The 17939-nt window shown below is 37.2% G+C and overlaps 3 protein-coding genes across 5 annotated transcripts; all 3 read left to right on the top strand.

Moving 5' to 3' along the window:
* Nucleotides 1-1481: 1481 nt before the first annotated feature.
* Nucleotides 1482-5858, top strand: LOC113323201 (glucan endo-1,3-beta-glucosidase 4-like). 2 transcript variants are annotated; one of them, XM_026571477.1, is made up of 6 exons: nt 1482-1687; nt 1919-1986; nt 3070-3188; nt 3965-5215; nt 5309-5336; nt 5435-5839. In XM_026571477.1, the coding sequence occupies exons 3-6, from the start codon at nt 3122-3124 to the stop codon at nt 5574-5576; spliced, it is 1488 nt and encodes a 495-aa protein (XP_026427262.1). In that variant the 5' UTR covers nt 1482-1687; nt 1919-1986; nt 3070-3121; the 3' UTR covers nt 5577-5839. The 2 variants fall into 2 exon arrangements, with proteins under 2 accessions (XP_026427262.1, XP_026427263.1); XM_026571478.1 differs by having other exon boundaries at nt 1484-1687; nt 3073-3188; nt 5435-5858.
* Nucleotides 5859-6286: 428 nt separating this feature from the next.
* Nucleotides 6287-14202, top strand: LOC113323203 (constitutive photomorphogenesis protein 10-like). Of its 2 annotated transcripts, none has more exons than XM_026571480.1 (4): nt 6287-6533; nt 7570-7643; nt 8259-8406; nt 13880-14202. In XM_026571480.1, the coding sequence occupies exons 1-4, from the start codon at nt 6314-6316 to the stop codon at nt 13975-13977; spliced, it is 540 nt and encodes a 179-aa protein (XP_026427265.1). In that variant the 5' UTR covers nt 6287-6313; the 3' UTR covers nt 13978-14202. The 2 variants fall into 2 exon arrangements, with proteins under 2 accessions (XP_026427265.1, XP_026427266.1); XM_026571481.1 differs by lacking the exon at nt 13880-14202 and adding an exon at nt 8479-8526.
* A 115-nt stretch (nt 14203-14317) lies between these two features.
* On the top strand, nt 14318-17207 carry LOC113323202. The gene is made up of 3 exons (XM_026571479.1): nt 14318-14926; nt 15020-15382; nt 16464-17207. Exons 1-3 carry the CDS (start codon nt 14678-14680, stop codon nt 16989-16991), a joined length of 1140 nt encoding a protein of 379 aa, XP_026427264.1. The 5' UTR covers nt 14318-14677; the 3' UTR covers nt 16992-17207.
* The last annotated feature ends 732 nt before the right edge of the window (nt 17208-17939 follow it).

The following is a 17939-nucleotide window of genomic DNA, read 5'->3' as shown; positions in this document are numbered from 1 at the left end:
TAGTTAATTTAACTTCCGAATGTGAATTCCCAAAACGAGATTTTGCCAAAATCTTGAAATTTTTGAACTTTGGTACTACCATAATCGGTAGTAAATGGTGTTACTTTAACCTCCGAATATATTCAGTTTTCGAATTTTAGTATTTCCATAATCGGTAGTTAATTTAACTTCCGAATGTATATTGGCCCCAAAATGAGATTTAGCCAAAATCCTAAAATTTTCGAACTTTGGTACCACCATAATCAATAGTAAATGGTGTTACTTTAACCTCCGAATATAGTCAGTTTTCGAATTTTAGTACTACCATAATCGGTAGTTAATTGTGTTAATTTAACATCCGAATGTGTATTGTCCCTGAAATGAGATTTTGCCAAAATCCTTCAGTTTTTGAATTTTTGTACTGCCATAATCGGTAGTCAATTATGTTCATTATCTAGCGATTGTGTTTAATTTTAGTACAGAAAATTTGAAGCAGTAGCAGAAACACAATCAGTAGGTAAAATAGATTATTATCAACCGATTATGTTTCTACTACTGTAAATCCAAGTACATCAACCATCACTGGTAGATAAATTGATTGTTATCTACCGATTATATTCCTGGTACTGCAAATTTTAGAAAAAATTTCGATCAAATTTTTGATTTCAAGCAATCAAATCCTAATTTTGGATCACAACTACTATCCTCTATTTATTTTGTTTATTTAGCTCGAATTTTTTTGATGTTCTAAGTTTCAACGTTAAGGTTAATGAATGTTGGGTTTTAATTTTAAACAATCAACCATAAAATTAGTTTGATCGACGTCTTTGGTTTCATTCAAAATTAAAACCATGAAAAAAGGTTGATGAGTAGAAAAAAAAGAAGAGGTGGATATGAAATTAAAGGATATAGGTTTAGATTTAGAATAAAGGTGAAGGATAACATAGATAATTTCTATTTTCAAGACACCCCTTAACACTCTTCAATGGATGAGAATAATAAAAATGGCCCCTAATTCCTTTTGAGTGGCCCCTAAAAATGGTAGGTTTTTTTTCTCTTCTTTTTGCTTTTGTAATTAAAAATAAATGGTTTTCCTAACAACAAAGAGTTGGTCAAACACGGTCAAAGTTAAAACTCAAGCACCTAAACTTCGGTGGGTTCACCCATAATTATTGTATGCAAAAACGTTTCAAATTTCAAATCCAAAGGACCAAAAACAGCAAGTAATTTCGGATAACTAGTCACTCATGACTTGCACACTCATTGCTAACTTGGAACAAATTATTGACTTTTCGATTGAAAACATTCCCATTACTTTTTCGAATAACCCCATAAATTTATTATTATTAGATGAGAGAAACAGAAAAAATTTAAAAAGACTCACATTGATCGCTGTAGAGAAACCCTCTAGATTCCTCATTTGCCGACCACCCAATAAAAAAAACAGTACTTTGTGATAATTACCAGCTCTTCTTTTCAGCTTTAACGAATATACTAGAGCCCATTTTCTCTTACATTTACTCTTCACTGCCATGAAAAAGATGTCTCTTTTCTTTCGCCATTGAAAACAAAAGGGCCAACTAAATATACATATATTCAATAAAGATATCAGCTCTACTTTCATTAAATAAAAGTATCTAAACTTCAAAAGTTTTTCCATTTTTTATCTGGAGTTGGACTTAGGATTCTAGAAGAGCAAGTTTAAGGGGTAAGGGCATCTATTTTTTTCAAAAAATTTGAGCAATTTATTTCAGTTTTAGTGGAAATGGTACTTGAAGAAGTGTCTTTAGCTGTTCATCTACCTCAGAAAGTGTGAAACAGCTGAGTTGTTTGGTGGGATTTTTAAAATCTCCCAAGATTCCTTTTTCTAATGTTTAACTTACTTTTCATCTTAGACTACACTCAACTTTATTAAAGTGGGTTGTGGGTTGGTTTACAGGTTTTGTTTGGAAGAGTTCTTCAGTGAAGTGAAGTGGTTTTTCTTCTAAGCTGGTGAAGTTGGATCAGGTACTTACTTTTCTCCCTTTTCTCTGGTTTTCTTCTTATGGATATTTTGTCTGTGTGGTTTTAACATCTCTGGATTGTGTGATTAGGGTTTTTCCTTTTTTTGTAGATTGGGTTTTTGCAGCTTCACTTTTTCTTCTCTTTGTTTTTAATGGCCGTAGTGAAGTTTCCACCTGTAGGATGTAAGTCAGAATGCTTTTAAAACTGTTAATGCCACTATAACAACAGAAATGGGCCTAACAGATGCATTCTGAAATGGAAATTTGAACTGGAATTGAGGGTTTTTAAGTGTCTACGCTTATGTCCCAAGCTACCATTCAGCAGTAGACATTGTCTTTGTTTTATTCAGTCTGTAATTGAGTTGTTCGCTTATGTTGTACAATTTCATGATTTTGGTCTGCATTTTCTTTGGGCATGTACCATGTTTGTTTACTCCTTCAAAGACACGAGGATGTACTTCAAAGACACAGGGATGTATAATGGTTATTGACCCTGTTGAAAGTTAAATGGAGGCCCTCTCATCTATAAATCCCATGGGATTTGTCAAGAATTAGGCTTAGTCTTCTGCTCTTCGTAGACATATTGCCTTCGTATTTCATATTCTTCAAGATTTACATGCTAAACACCTTGCTTACATTTTTGAGTTTGACAGTTCTTAAAATCCTTGGTATCAAATTTTCAAGGTCAATCTGTATATGTGCATTGTTCTGCATTCTTTTCTTATTATAACGGGATTTACACAAAAAGCTTAAAAAGAGATTTCATCTTTGTGCGGTATGTATTAGACACTAAATAGAGAAAAAGAGTGCAGCTCTGGAATTCTCGTTAGTACTATCTAGTTATGAAGGGATTTCGCACTGTTCAATACTTCGAGTTACGTAGTACTATTATCCGCTTAGGTCCGAATTCATATTAGCCGTGTTGTTTTTGAATGTCACTACCTTATAAAAGTTGTTTTGCATCTCTCATATCATAATTTCTCATCTGTATCGCAGTTTAGTTTGCCTGTCACTACTACCATTTTTTTTTGATGGAGAACTACTACCACATTTTAATTTGCTCTTTTTTGAAAATGTTTGGTTATAGCAGGGAAGGCAAACCAGAGCTTGAAGGTTTCTGTTGAATTCTCCTTATCCAGATGTCGCCTGAAAAATGGCGAAATCATTTGGTTCTGCTGCTATTTTGTATGATTTCCAGTGCATCAGGTAATTGTCTAAATACATGATGGTCAATCTTATTTGGTTGTGCTGTTTGATGACTAGGGTGAGTATTATAGAGAAATTCTGGTACTGTTTTGATTTGAACTTTGTTTCTTAACAAACCATCATCTGCCCTTGGTAAATGACTAAAAGAACAAGGCAGAACCAGTAGGCAAATCCCCACGACCGACCTAAAATTCCACGCATTCAAATGTGGATCCTGTCCTTCTTTGCAAATATATACACTTTTACTCTAAATTTCTCAGTCTAAATACTCCTACATCCGATTTTTTTTCGTACTTTCTGCATGGCTCCAAATAATCGGTACTTGAAAATCTTTGAAGGTTGTAAATTGCTGGTCCAGATTCTAAACCTGATGAAATGTAAAACAAGATTTTTTCTGTTTACTGCATACCTCCTTGTCAGTAATCCAGTCAGTACGCCCAATACAATGCACTTTAAGAATTATACTAGCATCTTGAAGTCAAATTATTTGTTACCTTTCATATTGTTCTAGGTCTGATTAAGGTATTAAATGTTGGTCATTTTTCCAACTCCTTTTACTGGTTGCTGGTTATTAATATGTTTAAGAGATGTTCAACGGGTATGCCTTTTCTTCTGTTTATGTTTAGGTATACTTTTTGTATTTCTGGTACTTTCGGGCTCTTTTCGTCCAAGAATTCTTCTTCCTGTTTTACATCGCTTTGTTTATTTTATCTTTGCATGAGCTTAATATTACTGCACTACTAACAAGGAACTTAAATCTTTTATATAATCTTTAGGTGCATTTTTCGGACTAAACATTGGCACCGATATGTCAAATTTGCCTCCTGCAGAGGATGTGGTAGCAATTCTTAAATCTTACCAGATCACCCATGTTCGCCTTTTTGATGCTGATCGTCATATGTTAAACGCCCTAGCAAACACTGGAATTCAAGTCATGGTAGGAGTAACTAATCAAGAGGTCTTAGGTATTGGACAAACCCCATCCCTGGCAGCAGCATGGGTCAATAAGAACGTAGCTGCATACATTCCAGGAATTAATATAACAGCCATTGCTGTTGGTAGTGAAGTTCTCAGTACAATTCCGCATGCAGCTCCCATTTTGGTTCCAGCCATGAACAATATTCATCGTGCTCTAGTAGCTTCTAATCTCAATTTCCAGGTCAAAGTTTCAAGTCCTCAATCCATGGACATAATTCCTAAATCTTTCCCTCCTTCCACTGCAACCTTTAATTCCTCGTGGAACTCCACAATGTACCAATTCCTCCAGTTTTTGAAGAACACCAAGTCTTTTTACATGCTAAACGCTTACCCTTATTATGGCTACATCAATGGAAACGGGATTTTTCCTATTGACTATGCTTTGTTTCGACCGATACCTACTAGCAAACAGATCGTGGATTCAAACACTCTTTTACATTATAATAGTATGTTCGATGCCATGGTTGACGCTGCTTATTACTCTATGGAAGCCCTGAACTTTTCGGAGATTCCTATTGTTGTGACTGAAACAGGTTGGCCCTCCCTTGGTGGTGCAAATGAACGCGATGCGACAGTGCAGAACGCAGAGACTTACAATGGTAACCTTTTTCGACGGGTATTGAATGATTCAGGAACTCCTAGCCAGCCATCGACACCTATCAGTACGTACATCTATGAGCTATTCGATGAAGATAAGCGCCCAGGACCCATTTCTGAGAAGAATTGGGGCATGTTCTTTCCAAACGGCACAATGGTTTATTCTCTGCCCATGAGTACTTCAGACCTTACGGGCGATTCATCAGGGAGTGGATTATTCTGTGTGGCTAAGCCAGATGCAGATTCTAGTGCATTGAAGTCTGGTCTTGATTGGGCGTGTGGTCAAGGATCGGCAAATTGTAGTGCTCTTCAAGCAGGGCAACCGTGTTTTCAACCAAACAATATCCAGAGCCATTCTTCCTATGCCTACAATGATTATTACCATAGAATGCAGAGTGCTGGTGGGACCTGCGACTTTGGTGGTACTGCCACTACTACCAGTGTTGATCCAAGTAAGTTCATTCAAGCTCTTCACATGTAAATGAATAAGTTCCTGATTTGTTCATGAATCCTTTAATTATAACATAAACTTTTAATTTGTGCAGGCCATGGTTCGTGCATATTCATGGGAAGGTGAGAATTACTTGAACTTACCTTTGAAATTATTTTGCTATTTGTCAGACTTGAATCATTATTTATTTATAGTAACAATTTGATCTTTGTTGAAACAGTTCTAGATCAAATTCAAGCAGCCCATTCATGCCTCCTGCAGCACCTGGACCTTTTATTCCCGGTAAAAGTGGTCTTAAACTGCAATTTTCTGGAATAACCTATATGGTTTTGACAGTACTTCTTGCAATTATCCAACTATGATGAGAAACCAAACCAATTTTGTACCTGCTCAGACCGTTAGGGTAGTGCTCTGGAGATGCAGTGTTGTAAAGAGTTCCGGAGCGCCATGATATTCAGGACAGTCAACTATGGTTGAATGTTAGTTTTTTGTTGTTGTTGTTGTAGTTGTCTATTCTTCAATGTTTTGTATTAATGTGCTTTGTAGTTAGATCATGTACAATCTGTGAAAGATGGATCTCATCTGTAATTCAAGAATGACTTTTAAGTAATCAATTTAGAGAAAAGCCTGTTGGGATTGTGGAACTGCTGCTTACTGATCAGCCTGACAGTTACCAGTGTGTCATAGTTGAACCTATACAGAACAGTCAAAAGGCTCGTTCAGGGACTCTAATTTTATTTACAAGACTGGACAGGAAGGAGTGTGTAATGTAAATCCCCCCGGAAGCATGGCACTGCACTCAGCCGGGAGTTGATCTGTTCATTTCCCGGTAACAAATTTATATTTCATCAAAGGATTCGATCACTTTTCATTGTACTGTTTTTCTATTGAAAATGATTGAAAAATTCAACTTGTGTTGGGTTTCAAGTCCGTTTGTAAACCCAGTTCATGTGTAAATACTTGTTGGGTTGGCAGTTGGCACCCTGACCGCACCCTGGCCACACCTATGGCTCTACTCAACACTACGTAAGTAACCACCGGGGCAGGAATTCCACGATAGAGAGACGGAGAGTGAGAGAGATTGGAAGGGTTGTTGAGAATGAACAGCACGAGCACCTCAGGAGTGGGTGGTGGTGGTGGAGGTGGAGGAGGAGGAGGAGGAGGAAGGTCATGGGCTTCGGCAACATCAGTATCAGCATCAGGTAAGAGGATAAGAAAGGAAATGTTGGAATTCAACAGTGAACCTCCTCCTGATTGTTCTGCTGGTCCTAAAGGTGACAATCTCTATCAGTGGATTTCTACCATTTTTGGTCCTCCAGGTTTCTCTCTCCATCCCTCTTTGTTTTCTGGGTTTAGTTTGCTTCGAATTCAACTAATAGAATACCCTTTCGGGTTCTGTTTTTTTTCCTTCCCCACACTTAGGCTATGGTATCTGGTTTTACTCCAATTTCGAGATTTCTCTCCATTTTTTTACTTCCCTTTCTGAATATTTCAATATTTTCAGTTTATGATTTGTTAATGGAAAACTTAGCTTAAACCCCAAATTAATTATCACAGTATGTGCTTATCCAAGGGTTCTAGTCAGAGGGGGGCAAAAACCATATAAGAGTAATCCCAGACACCATGTTAAGGAGGTTTATGTGAAAGTAATTTTACATAGGCTTGTGGAGATTGGTTAGCAGGTGGGGGCAACTGAACCCACCCTACCTAGCTCTCCCCCTTGTGGCCATGGGAGCTATCCTTGACAACAAGGAGTTTGCTTCCTTGTGTTCTAGCTCAGGCACTGTTAACATACTTGATACTTCTCATGACTGAATCATTGATATGAACCTATAGAACATTGAACTTGGATTTCATGTCTGGTATCCGTGTCAACATATGCAGAGGAGGCTTAATGCTGAATAGTTTATAACTACCATTGCCTCCTTCCATACCTTTGGTCCCATGAGATGGGTGAACTATGGTTAGATTAATGCGAGAAGTGGCTGTAAGATGCTGTTGTGGTCGGTGATGTAAACCAATTCTTCTTAGTGTTTAATCCAAAGCATCTTTTAGGCTGTGTGCCAGAATCCTCGTCTTATTAGTTAATGTCGAGATTATGTAAAACCATTGCTAGATTATTAATACACGAGATTTGTACATTCCAAGCCTTTTAGGAGTAGTAAGTTATTCAGGCTTGTCGTAGTTACAACACCTCTGACAGACCTCATCTTGCCATGGCTAATTTATGGTTCACTAAGCAAGCAAGTAGCTGTTATGGGATACAATCTGAGAAATGTGGCATAGGGGTATTGTTGTTTTGGTGTTGGGAAGTTATGAAACCCAATATTTAGTGTTTTATGTTATTGTTTGCAGGATCACCATATGAAGGAGGTGTATTTTTTCTTGATATTACATTTCCAGCCGATTATCCATTCAAACCCCCAAAGGTATACTTGATTTCCCTCTTCTATGAGAAAGAGTAAGTTATAGTTCATTTTCAATAACGTGACAATTTATTTTTTCCGGTGGACGGGTTTAAGTAATATCTTTCAGTAGACAACAGGAACAGAAAGAAGATATCTTTTTGTGTTATGTTTACTTTGGATCGCATTTCAACAATTTCTTTCCAATCTGTATTAGCACAAATTCAAGTAGTCAACATAAACCATTTTGTTTTTATTCCTCTTTCCTGTAAGTGCATACTCGTTTATAAATCTAGAGAAATCAAAGAAGTGGCGCGTGTATTAACATTTGGTTGAAAAGTGACCCAACATGATTTTCTGAAAACTTTCAGATTTTTTTGTTTTGTTTTGTAACAAACTGCTGAACTACAATTACCTTTGTACATTAAATTTCTTAGTGGGGGGCTTTTTATGCTTTATTCAATTTTTGAATGACCCAATTCTTCCCATCATCCTCACGATAAGTTTAACTTACCAAAAAAAAAGAATGACCCAATTCTTCAAAGAAAGATATTTGCCTCCTTAGTAGATATTGCATAACATCATATTCTTAACCATGCTTTTCCTAGGCAAACGTAATTCCTTATTTGTATGTTTCAGGTAGTATTCAAAACTCGGATATATCACTGCAATGTCGATCTTAATGGAAATATCAGCTTGGATATCTTAAAAGACAGCTGGAGTCCAGCTCTTACAATCTCAAACGTGTTAGTTGCGATCAGATCAATGTTTACGAATCCCAATCCTTGTAAGTAAAACTTGTAAGTTTCTGCGCAATAATTTCCTTAAACTGCGAGCTAGCTCAAGGTCATTGATGCAGGGCATACTACAATTCCAGAAGATTCCGCTTAGAGGTTTGGCTTCCATGATTTCCTAGTTTCAGTCTTTCTTATTTTTAGGATTCTTTTAGATTTCCTTTTAGTTTTCTGTTTCCTAGTTTAGTTATTCTTCAAGCCTATATAAAGGCTAGATTAAGTCTTGTAAGAGCTATCCATTACTCAATCAAATTATTAAACACAAAACTTATCTTTCTCTTCTTGCTTGAATTCTCTTCTCTTCTTGCTTATAGCAATCTAGTATTGCTTTCTTTTACCTTGTTCCATATTAGTTGGTATCAGAGCTTAGTTTTAGGTTTTTCATCCTATCACTTGATCCTTTACTTCGCTTCCGCAACACCTTTTCATTCTTTTAAGTACACAAAAAAAAAAAAAAAAAAACATGACTGCTCAACCAGTTACTCTAGCAGCAATCGAAGCTCTCATCAAATCTCATACCGAGATTTTGGCAAAAAACATTACTGAAACTCTTGAGAAGTCCATGGAGGAAAAATTAGGGTTAAGAGATAACAAGCTTGAAGCAATGCAGAATCAGCTTTTCAAGGTTGCAAAACACATAAATATAGATTTGGATATGCCTGAGCTTGTAGACTTAGAAGACAAAACTAAAAACGATACACTTCAGTTTTTACAGAATGATGAAGTACCTAAAGATTATTGCGTACTTTAAACATTAAGAAACCGTATGAAGGGTTCATAGGTCATTCAAAGAAGAAGCTAGTTTCTCCTACACTCGACAGTGATGATGAAGATGAACGTGAGAACGATCTAGAGAAGAATTGGATTGAAGAACGACGTTTAAAAACTGGTCACAACCCTTACAGTTCTTTACCCGAATATAAGCTAAAAGCTGATATTCCCAACTTCTCTGGAAATTTTCGTATTGAAGAACTAACTGATTGGTTCTTTGAGGTAGAAGCTTTTTTTGAATTTATGGAAGTCCCTGAAGATTCTAAGGTCAAACTTGTGACTTACAAGCTCAAAGGAGGAGCTGCAGCATGGTGGGATAAGATCTGTGATGATCGTAGAAACGCTAACAAACCGAAAATACGTACTTGGACACGTATGAAAACTTTGATCAGGGATAAGTTCTTACCTAGAGACTTTATGCAACAACTTTTCATCAAATTGCAGAACATTCAGCAGGGGGCACGCACTGTTGAAGATTATGTGTCCGATTTTTATAATTTGGTGGCACGAAATCAACTTAAAGAATCTGAAGAACAGTTAGTTGCAAGATTCATTGAGAGGATGAATAGATTAATACAAAATGGTATGACTCATTCAGTTTTTACTATGGTCGAAGCGGTGCAGCAAGCTATTAAGATAAAAAATCGCCTTCTTCGTTCTTCTAGGACTTATCCATCCAGAGAAGGGCGTTATCAAAATAATTCCAGGGGTACCAATTCATCTCAAATTTTTTCTCCAGATACTGTTTTGACTATTCCCAGGCCTCCTTATGATGATGTTAGCCATTCACATCGACAACCTAGCCATATTGTGCCTTATACTCCACCTCTGGCTACACCTATCTTAGCCAATCCAGTTGATCTTCAGCCGGGTCAGCAGTCTCACTCTCTGCAACCAACTCCTCCTACTACAGGGAATCGGTTTCATAACAGGCAACAACAATTTCCACCGCAACAGAGAACTACTAATACTTATGCAAAATTTCGTGGAGATAAGTGCAATAAATGCCAGCAATCGGGGCACACGTCTAGTGATTGTCGGAAATTCAATGCTTTGATTGGTGAACCTCAGATCATTAATGAAGTCACTGGTGCGCTTAATGAGTTCGAAGATGAAGACTCACCTGGTGATGACGATGAGTTTGTTGGGATGATTCGTCCATTATTTCTTGCTCAACAATGCAAGTCTCAGAGACACAGTATCTTTAAATCCAGATGTTATATTGGGGGTAAAATCTGCAAGACGATAACTGATAGTGGCAGTGTGGATAATTATATTGCTGATCACGTAGTTAAGAAGCTTGAACTACCAGTAACTTCTCATCCAGAACCTTACACTGTAGGATGGGTTCATGCCTCTAGCACACAGAAGATTACTCTTCAGTGTTATGTGTCATTCTCTTTTGAGGGTTATGAAGACACAGTTCTATGTGATGTCATTAATATGACGACAACCCATGTTCTTGTTGGCAGACCTTGGCAATACGATCTTCACGCGGTTCACAATGGATTCGAGAATACTTACACTTTTGTTCATAATGGGAAAACCAAGGTTCTTCGTCCATCCAATTCCACTTCAAACTCTTGTGCGCAGACTGATGCTGTCGTAGCCACTGTTATTCGTTCTTTGCACCCACAACATTCTTTACATTCCCATGAAGATTCTAAGCCTATGATTGAGTTGCCTGCAAAGGTGAAGCCCTTATTATTTCAATATAATGTTTTATTTCCAGATGAACTACCAACTGCATTACCTCCTTTACGGAATATTCAACACTGCATCGATTTTATTCCTGGAGCCTCTTTACCAAACCAAGCACACTATCGCTTGAGTCCTGCTGAGCATGAGATATTACAGGGACAAGTAAATGATTTGCTTGCAAAGGGTTTGATACGACCTAGCAACAGTCCTTGTGCCAGTCCTGCCTTCTTGGTTAGTAAAAAAGACAATGGATGGAGGATGTGTATCGATTGCAGAGCATTAAATCGCATCACCATTCCTTATAGATTTTCGATCCCCCGTATTGATGATATGATTGATTTACTGTCGGGCTCTATTATTTTTACTAAGTTGGATTCACGCAGTGGTTACCACCAAATACGCATTCGAGGTGGAGATGAGTGGAAAACAGCATTCAAGACACGTGAAGGTTTATATGAATGGTTGGTCATGCCATTTGGGTTATCTAATACACCTAGTACTTTTATGCGACTTATGAATCAGGTTCTCCAACCCTTTCTCAGTAAATTTGTTATTGTCTATTTTGATGACATACTAATTTTTAGTCGCAGTGAGCCAGAACACCTCCAACATCTTTCACAAGTGTTTCAAGTTCTTGCTGACAACTCTTTATATGTTAATTTGAAGAAGTGTACCTTCATGGCTTCTTCAGTAACATTTTTGGGATATGTGATTTCTACTGATGGTATTCATGTCGATCCTTCTAAAGTTCAAGCAATTGAAGATTGGCCAGTTCCTACTTCTATTCGTGATGTTCGTAGTTTTCATGGTTTGGCTTCTTGCTATCGAAGATTTGTGAAGAACTTTAGCTCTATTTCTGCACCTTTGACTGACTGTCTCAAGAAGGAGAAGTTTGAGTGGACGGAAGCAATGGATAAAAGCTTTATTCTTCTTAAAGAAAAGCTTTGTACGGCACCAATTCTTGCACTTCCGAATTTCAACAAGTCTTTTGAAATAGATTGTGATGCATCTGTTGTTGGTATTGGTGCAGTATTATCACAGGAGGGTCATCCAATTGCATATTACAGTGAGAAGAATTCAGATGCACAAAAGAAATGGTCTACATATGAATTAGAGTTATTGGCTCTTGTTCAATCTCTTAAACAGTGGCATACTTATCTTATACATAGGGAATTTGTTGTCAACACTGACAACCATGCTTTGAAGTTTTTGAGTACTTCTGCTAAAGTTAACAGAATGCATGATCGATAGCTTTCCACACTCAACAAATACACTTTCTCCATGAGACATAAAAGTGGCAAATTGAATCAAGTTGCCGATGCCTTAAGTAGAAGAAGTCATCTATTAACAACAATTCGTAATGAGAGATATGCATTTGACTATATCAAAGACATTTATCCAGAAGATGAAGATTTTGGCAAACTATGGGATCAATGCAGTTCTCAAACTCATGGAGTTGATGATTTTCTTATACAAGAAGGTTTTCTTTTTAAAGGGAATCGATTATGTATTCCTCGAGGGTCTTTACGTTTACATCTTATGCGAGAATTACATGGCAGTGGTCTTGATGGTCATTTTGGGAGAGATAAAACCATTGCCCTGATTGAAGAAAGATATTTCTGGCCATCTTTGAAACGTGATGTACAAAAGTTCGTACAAAAATGCATGGTCTGTCAGAGAGCAAAGGGTACAATTCAAAATACCGGGTTGTATACTCCTTTACCAGTTCCTGATGCACCTTGGGTTGATATAAGTATGGATTTTATACTTGGTTTACCTCGTACTGCTTGAGGTAATGATTCTGTTATGGTCGTAGTTGATCGTTACTCTAAAATGGCTCACTTCGTAGCTTGTAAGAAATCAACTGACGCTTCTAATGTTGCTTCTTTGTTCTTTAAAGAAGTAGTAAGATTGCATGGGGTTCCAAAGTCTATCACTTCTGACAGAGATACAAAATTTTTGAGTTATTTCTGGAAAAGTTTATGGATGCGCTTAGGCACAGTTTTACAATTCAGCACAACTTCACATCCGCAAACTGATGGACAGACTGAGGTTGTAAAAGATCACTTGGGAATTTGATTAGAGCTAAGTGCCTGGATAATAGTAAGCAGTGGGATGTGTTATTGCCACATATGGAATTCGCTTTCAACACTTCTGTGAATCGTTCTACTGGGAAAACTCCATTTGAGATTGTGTACTCTAAAGTACCTAATCATACTCTTGATTTGGTAGCCTTACCCACCACACAGAGTACAAACACTGCAGCCGACTCTTTTGTAGACAAAGCAACTGAATTACATAATGAAGTAAAATCTAAACTGGAGAAGTCCAATTCTAAATATAAAGAGGATGCTGATAAACACAAGAGGTTTAAAACCTTCAAGGAAGGGGAGCTCGTGATGATACATCTAAAAAAAGAGAGATTTCCAGTGGGTACTTATAACAAAACCAAGATGAAGAAATATGGTCCTTTCAAGGTTTTAAAGAAGATCAATGATAATGCTTATGTTATTGATCTACCAAATGATTGGAATATCTCCAACACATTTAATGTTCAAGAGATTTTTACGTTTCATGGTGACAATGAACTTCTGGTTTGTTTGGACAACTCGAGGACGAGTTTTACTCTAGAAGAGGGGACTGATGCAGGGCATACTACAATTCCAGAAGATTCCGCTTAGAGGTTTGGCTTTCATGATTTCCTAGTTTCAGTCTTTCTTATTTTTAGGATTCTTTTAGATTTCCTTTTAGTTTTCTGTTTCCTAGTTTAGTTATTCTTCAAGCCTATATAAAGGCTAGATTAAGTCTTGTAAGAGCTATCCATTACTCAATCAAATTATTAAACACAAAACTTATCTTTTTCTTCTTGCTTGAATTCTCTTCTCTTCTTGCTTATAGCAATCTAGTATTGCTTTCTTTTACCTTGTTCCACATTAGTCATCTAATTTTCCATTATTTAGTCAGTGAATTCTGGTTGTTTTCTCATCCTTCCAGATAACCCACTTGTCTCGGGTGTTGCTCACTTGTACTTGGAAGATAAAACTAAACACGACGAAATAGCAGCAGCATGGACAGTGCGTTTTGCAAGGTAAAATCTGATGATAAATGTCGAAATGGATGAAGAGTAACATCAAATCTTTCATGTGTACAAAAGAAGGCAGAATTTTATCCTCCAGAAACTTTTATGTATCCTTCTCCCATCTATGTAAGATTGAATGAAGCTCATTGCGAGTTCTTGAGATCTACATTTTGGCAACCAACTCAAGTGTTTATAATAGACATATGTATCTCTATTTGATCAAGAAATCCTTGAATATGAGTATATTTTTAGTTTTCTTTTTGGGCATAGTAAATTTCCTTAAATTCCTCTTTAAGAATAAATATAAACATTTAATATAGAAATAATAAATATATTTCTATGTACCCTCAAAAGCACTCCAAAAGACTCTGCGATTCTTTCTTTTTTCTCTGTACCAACTACCAGCAAATAGGAAAGGAAAGAAGCCATTATCACACAGATGTAGATATGGACCCCTGGCCTGCCTACTTAGCTAGCCTGCCTTAAAAGCTCCTTCTTCTTCTTCTTCTTCTTCTTCTTCTTCCCATTTTCTACCCATAAGCAAGTAGTTGTCTACTCCCCATCTCTCTCTCTCTCTCTCTCTCTCTCTTGTAGGTACCGATATCAATCTCAAACAAAATCTGTTCATTTTCCACCATAAAACGGAACAAAAAATTGAAATTGGGAGAACTGAAAAAGAAAAAAGAAAGTTTTATTTGTCAAATATACAAGCAATGAATCGTCTGGCACCACTTTCAGAAGAACCCATTAATGAAGAGAATACGCATCACAGCAAAAACAAAAGAAGTGGTTCTCTGAAGAAATTAGTATCAGGTGGTAGTAATCAATCATGGAGTGTTTGGTTCAAAAATCAATTCCCTTTCATCTTTAACAAAAAATCCGATCTCAAAATTCTCTTGAGCGTTTTAGGTTGTCCTCTTTCTCCACTTTCTTCTAACAACAAACAATCTCAACTCAACAATGTAAGTAGTTTACATTTATTCATTAATTTTTCTGTGTGGCATAGAAATTTCAGTTCACTGTTCTTGATGATGTCTGGGGTTATTGTATTGTAGGTTGCGACAAGGGCACAGTACATAATTCAACATTTTGTAGCAGCAACTGGGTGTAAGAAAACAGAAGGTATTGTAAAGAGTGTGTATGCAATAGGAAATGTTAAGATGGTAATGGCTGAAGAAAATGGGGGCTTAAATGGCGGCTCATCGGCCGGAAGCAGTAAAAATGGATCATCTGGAGTGCCGCAACAGGGTTGTTTTGTGATGTGGCAAATGATACCTGATAAATGGTTGATGGAACTAGTTGTCTCCGGCCATAAAATTACTGCTGGTAGTGATGGAAATGTGGCTTGGCGTCATACACCTTGGCTTGGCTCTCACGCTGCTAAAGGCGGTGTTCGGCCTCTCAGGCGCGCTCTTCAGGCAAGTGGCTCACATTTCTTTTAGTATTACATTAAGTTATCTGGAATATTCTGCTTTTCTATTTTATGGTGAACTTTTTAGTTACAAATGATGAGTCTCTATCTCTGCCATAGTCAATTTCTTTACCAAACCGACCGGTAGGACTGGGAGTTGGGAGTACTATTCTTTTTGCTTTAATGCAAATTAATCTGTCTCTATTTTGACCATCTCCTCATTTAATTTTTCGTGCAATTGTATCTGTTTCCATTTCAACTATCACATCCTAGAAGATTGATTAGGTGATCAGATTCAAGTTTTATAGACTCTCTAAGATCCTCTAATCTTAAGCTTACGCCTGCTATGTTGTATACGGCAGACACAAAGTACGCATAGTTTGCCTGTCATATTTCCAAGTGCCTGTTATGTGCATACACGCGAACAAAGTAGAAAAGGTATTTCACCAATTAGTATACATAAACTGATATACTGATGATACTGAATCTTGTTACGACTCGATGATATTTTTAGCTTTTAGTTCCAACCCCGTAAAGACTTGAGCAACTTAGTGGTTTCCGGACACTACCTAGTACCAGCGAATTCAACTTTCCTTTCACTTTTTAGCTCTAGAATCTTGATCTATTTTGTATTGGAATCTGATTCTGATGTGAACACATATCTGGACAGTAGAAACTTTGCTTTAAGAGATGTGATTCAAGATATAGTGCATAATGACATCAGTGTCCACACCAGATGATGTTGTGGGCACCATTTTCAGTTCCCTGGAAGCCTCATCAACTCATGAAATGATTCCCATCACATGAAATCTGGTGGTATTTTTTCTTTGATGGATACCTTTTTCTTTACAACTTTTTAAGCATGTACAGACCCTCATATATTCTTCATATCCATTCATTCCAAACTTTTTTAGTCATTCATTGTACTGCCACTAATGTCCCTTTTCCTGCTGCACATGCATTTCCCTTAGGCCCCTCCTTTTTCCATAATAGATCACATCACATTGAATTCTCTTTGTCTTCATCACCTCATCCTGGACCGTGTCATTCCAAAAATGGAACTGATTGATGAATTTGTCTATGTGCAGGGATTAGATCCTGTAGCCATAGCAGCAGTATTCTCGGCAGCACAATTTTCGGGAGAAAAAAAGATTGAGGATGAAGACTGTTTTGCACTAAAACTGTCAGCTGATCAAACGGTTCTAACTGATCGGAGTGATAGTACAGCAGAAATCATTAAACATAATATGGTTGGGTATTTCAGTCAGAGAAGTGGGTTGTTGGTATATCTCGAGGACTCTCATTTAACTCGAATTCAGTCACTCGGATCTCAACCAGTTTACTGGGAAACAACAATGGGATCAAGTATCAAGGACTATAGGATGGTGGATGGTGGTGTAATGATTGCTCATTCCGGTCATTCTACGGTAAGTTTAACGAGATTCGGGAACAATGTTAAGGTTGGTCCGCTTGTTAAACGGATGGAAGAGACGTGGACGATCGACGATATGGTGTATAATGTGCCTGGATTATCAATGGATTGTTTTATACCACCGGAAGAAGTTCGAAATGAATCGTTGGCTCGGATGAATGATTTGAGATCATCCTTAGATTGATAATTTGATGATAAAGGATGCAGTGATAGTGTATTATTTTGACATTGACTTGACATTAGACTTTTAGAGGTTCAAAAACAAATGAGCCTTGGTTACTAATTCATGAAAGGTAAGCAAAAAAAAAAGGGACCACATGCAATTTTGTATCATATGTAACAAACAATAAAGACATACTGAATCTCATGACTAAAGAATTTTCAGGGTGTTTTATATTTCTTTTAGTTTGCAGTAAATTTCTCGATTAGTATTTTTTATTCATTGTATTTTTTATTTTATTTTTTGAAAGGTAATATCATTCAAACAAAACAAAAAAGGTTACAAGAGGTTAGTTTCCCTGTTGGCTGCCCTTATCTCAGTGTAAGGAACTGAAATATGAGAATCCTCCCACAAGTTGTTCTCCTCGGATATGACTACATTCAAAAGCTAAAGCAGAAAGGAGAAATTGTGGCATTGGTCTCCATTGTTGTTTGTAGTGGCCCTGCCTCCTTGCCTGCTTTGCCAAAGCATGCTACATCATTGCTATGCTTATATGACTGAAAATGAAACCTAAAAAGTGCTCACAAGTCTGTAGGATTCTTTGAGCTTCGGCTACAATGGCCTTGCTTCTCCAGTGAATTATGTTGTTGTGACCCTGAGCAAAATCAATAACTCCTTTGCAATCTCCCTTTATCCAATAATCTTTGTAGTTCATGATTGTTGCACACTTTGCTGCTTCAAGCAAAGCTAGAGCTTATGTCTCTTCAGGGTTGGAGGCATTGGTCCCAGATCCAACTTGGATGGTTGTACCTGTTGAAGAACGAAAAATTAGACCATGTCCCTCAGTTTTATTCTCATCAAACCATGAGGCATCAAAATTAAGCTTGAATTGGTTCAAAACAGGGGGCAGACGAGTGTTATTATTATTTGAGATCCTGTCAGGGTTATTTACAGGGCTTGTGACCATACCAT

This window comes from Papaver somniferum, chromosome 11, assembly GCF_003573695.1.
Source record: "Papaver somniferum cultivar HN1 chromosome 11, ASM357369v1, whole genome shotgun sequence".
Lineage (NCBI taxonomy): Eukaryota > Viridiplantae > Streptophyta > Magnoliopsida > Ranunculales > Papaveraceae > Papaver > Papaver somniferum.
Note: the sequence above shows the minus strand (reverse complement) of the source record. Positions and strands in the feature narration are given on the sequence as shown.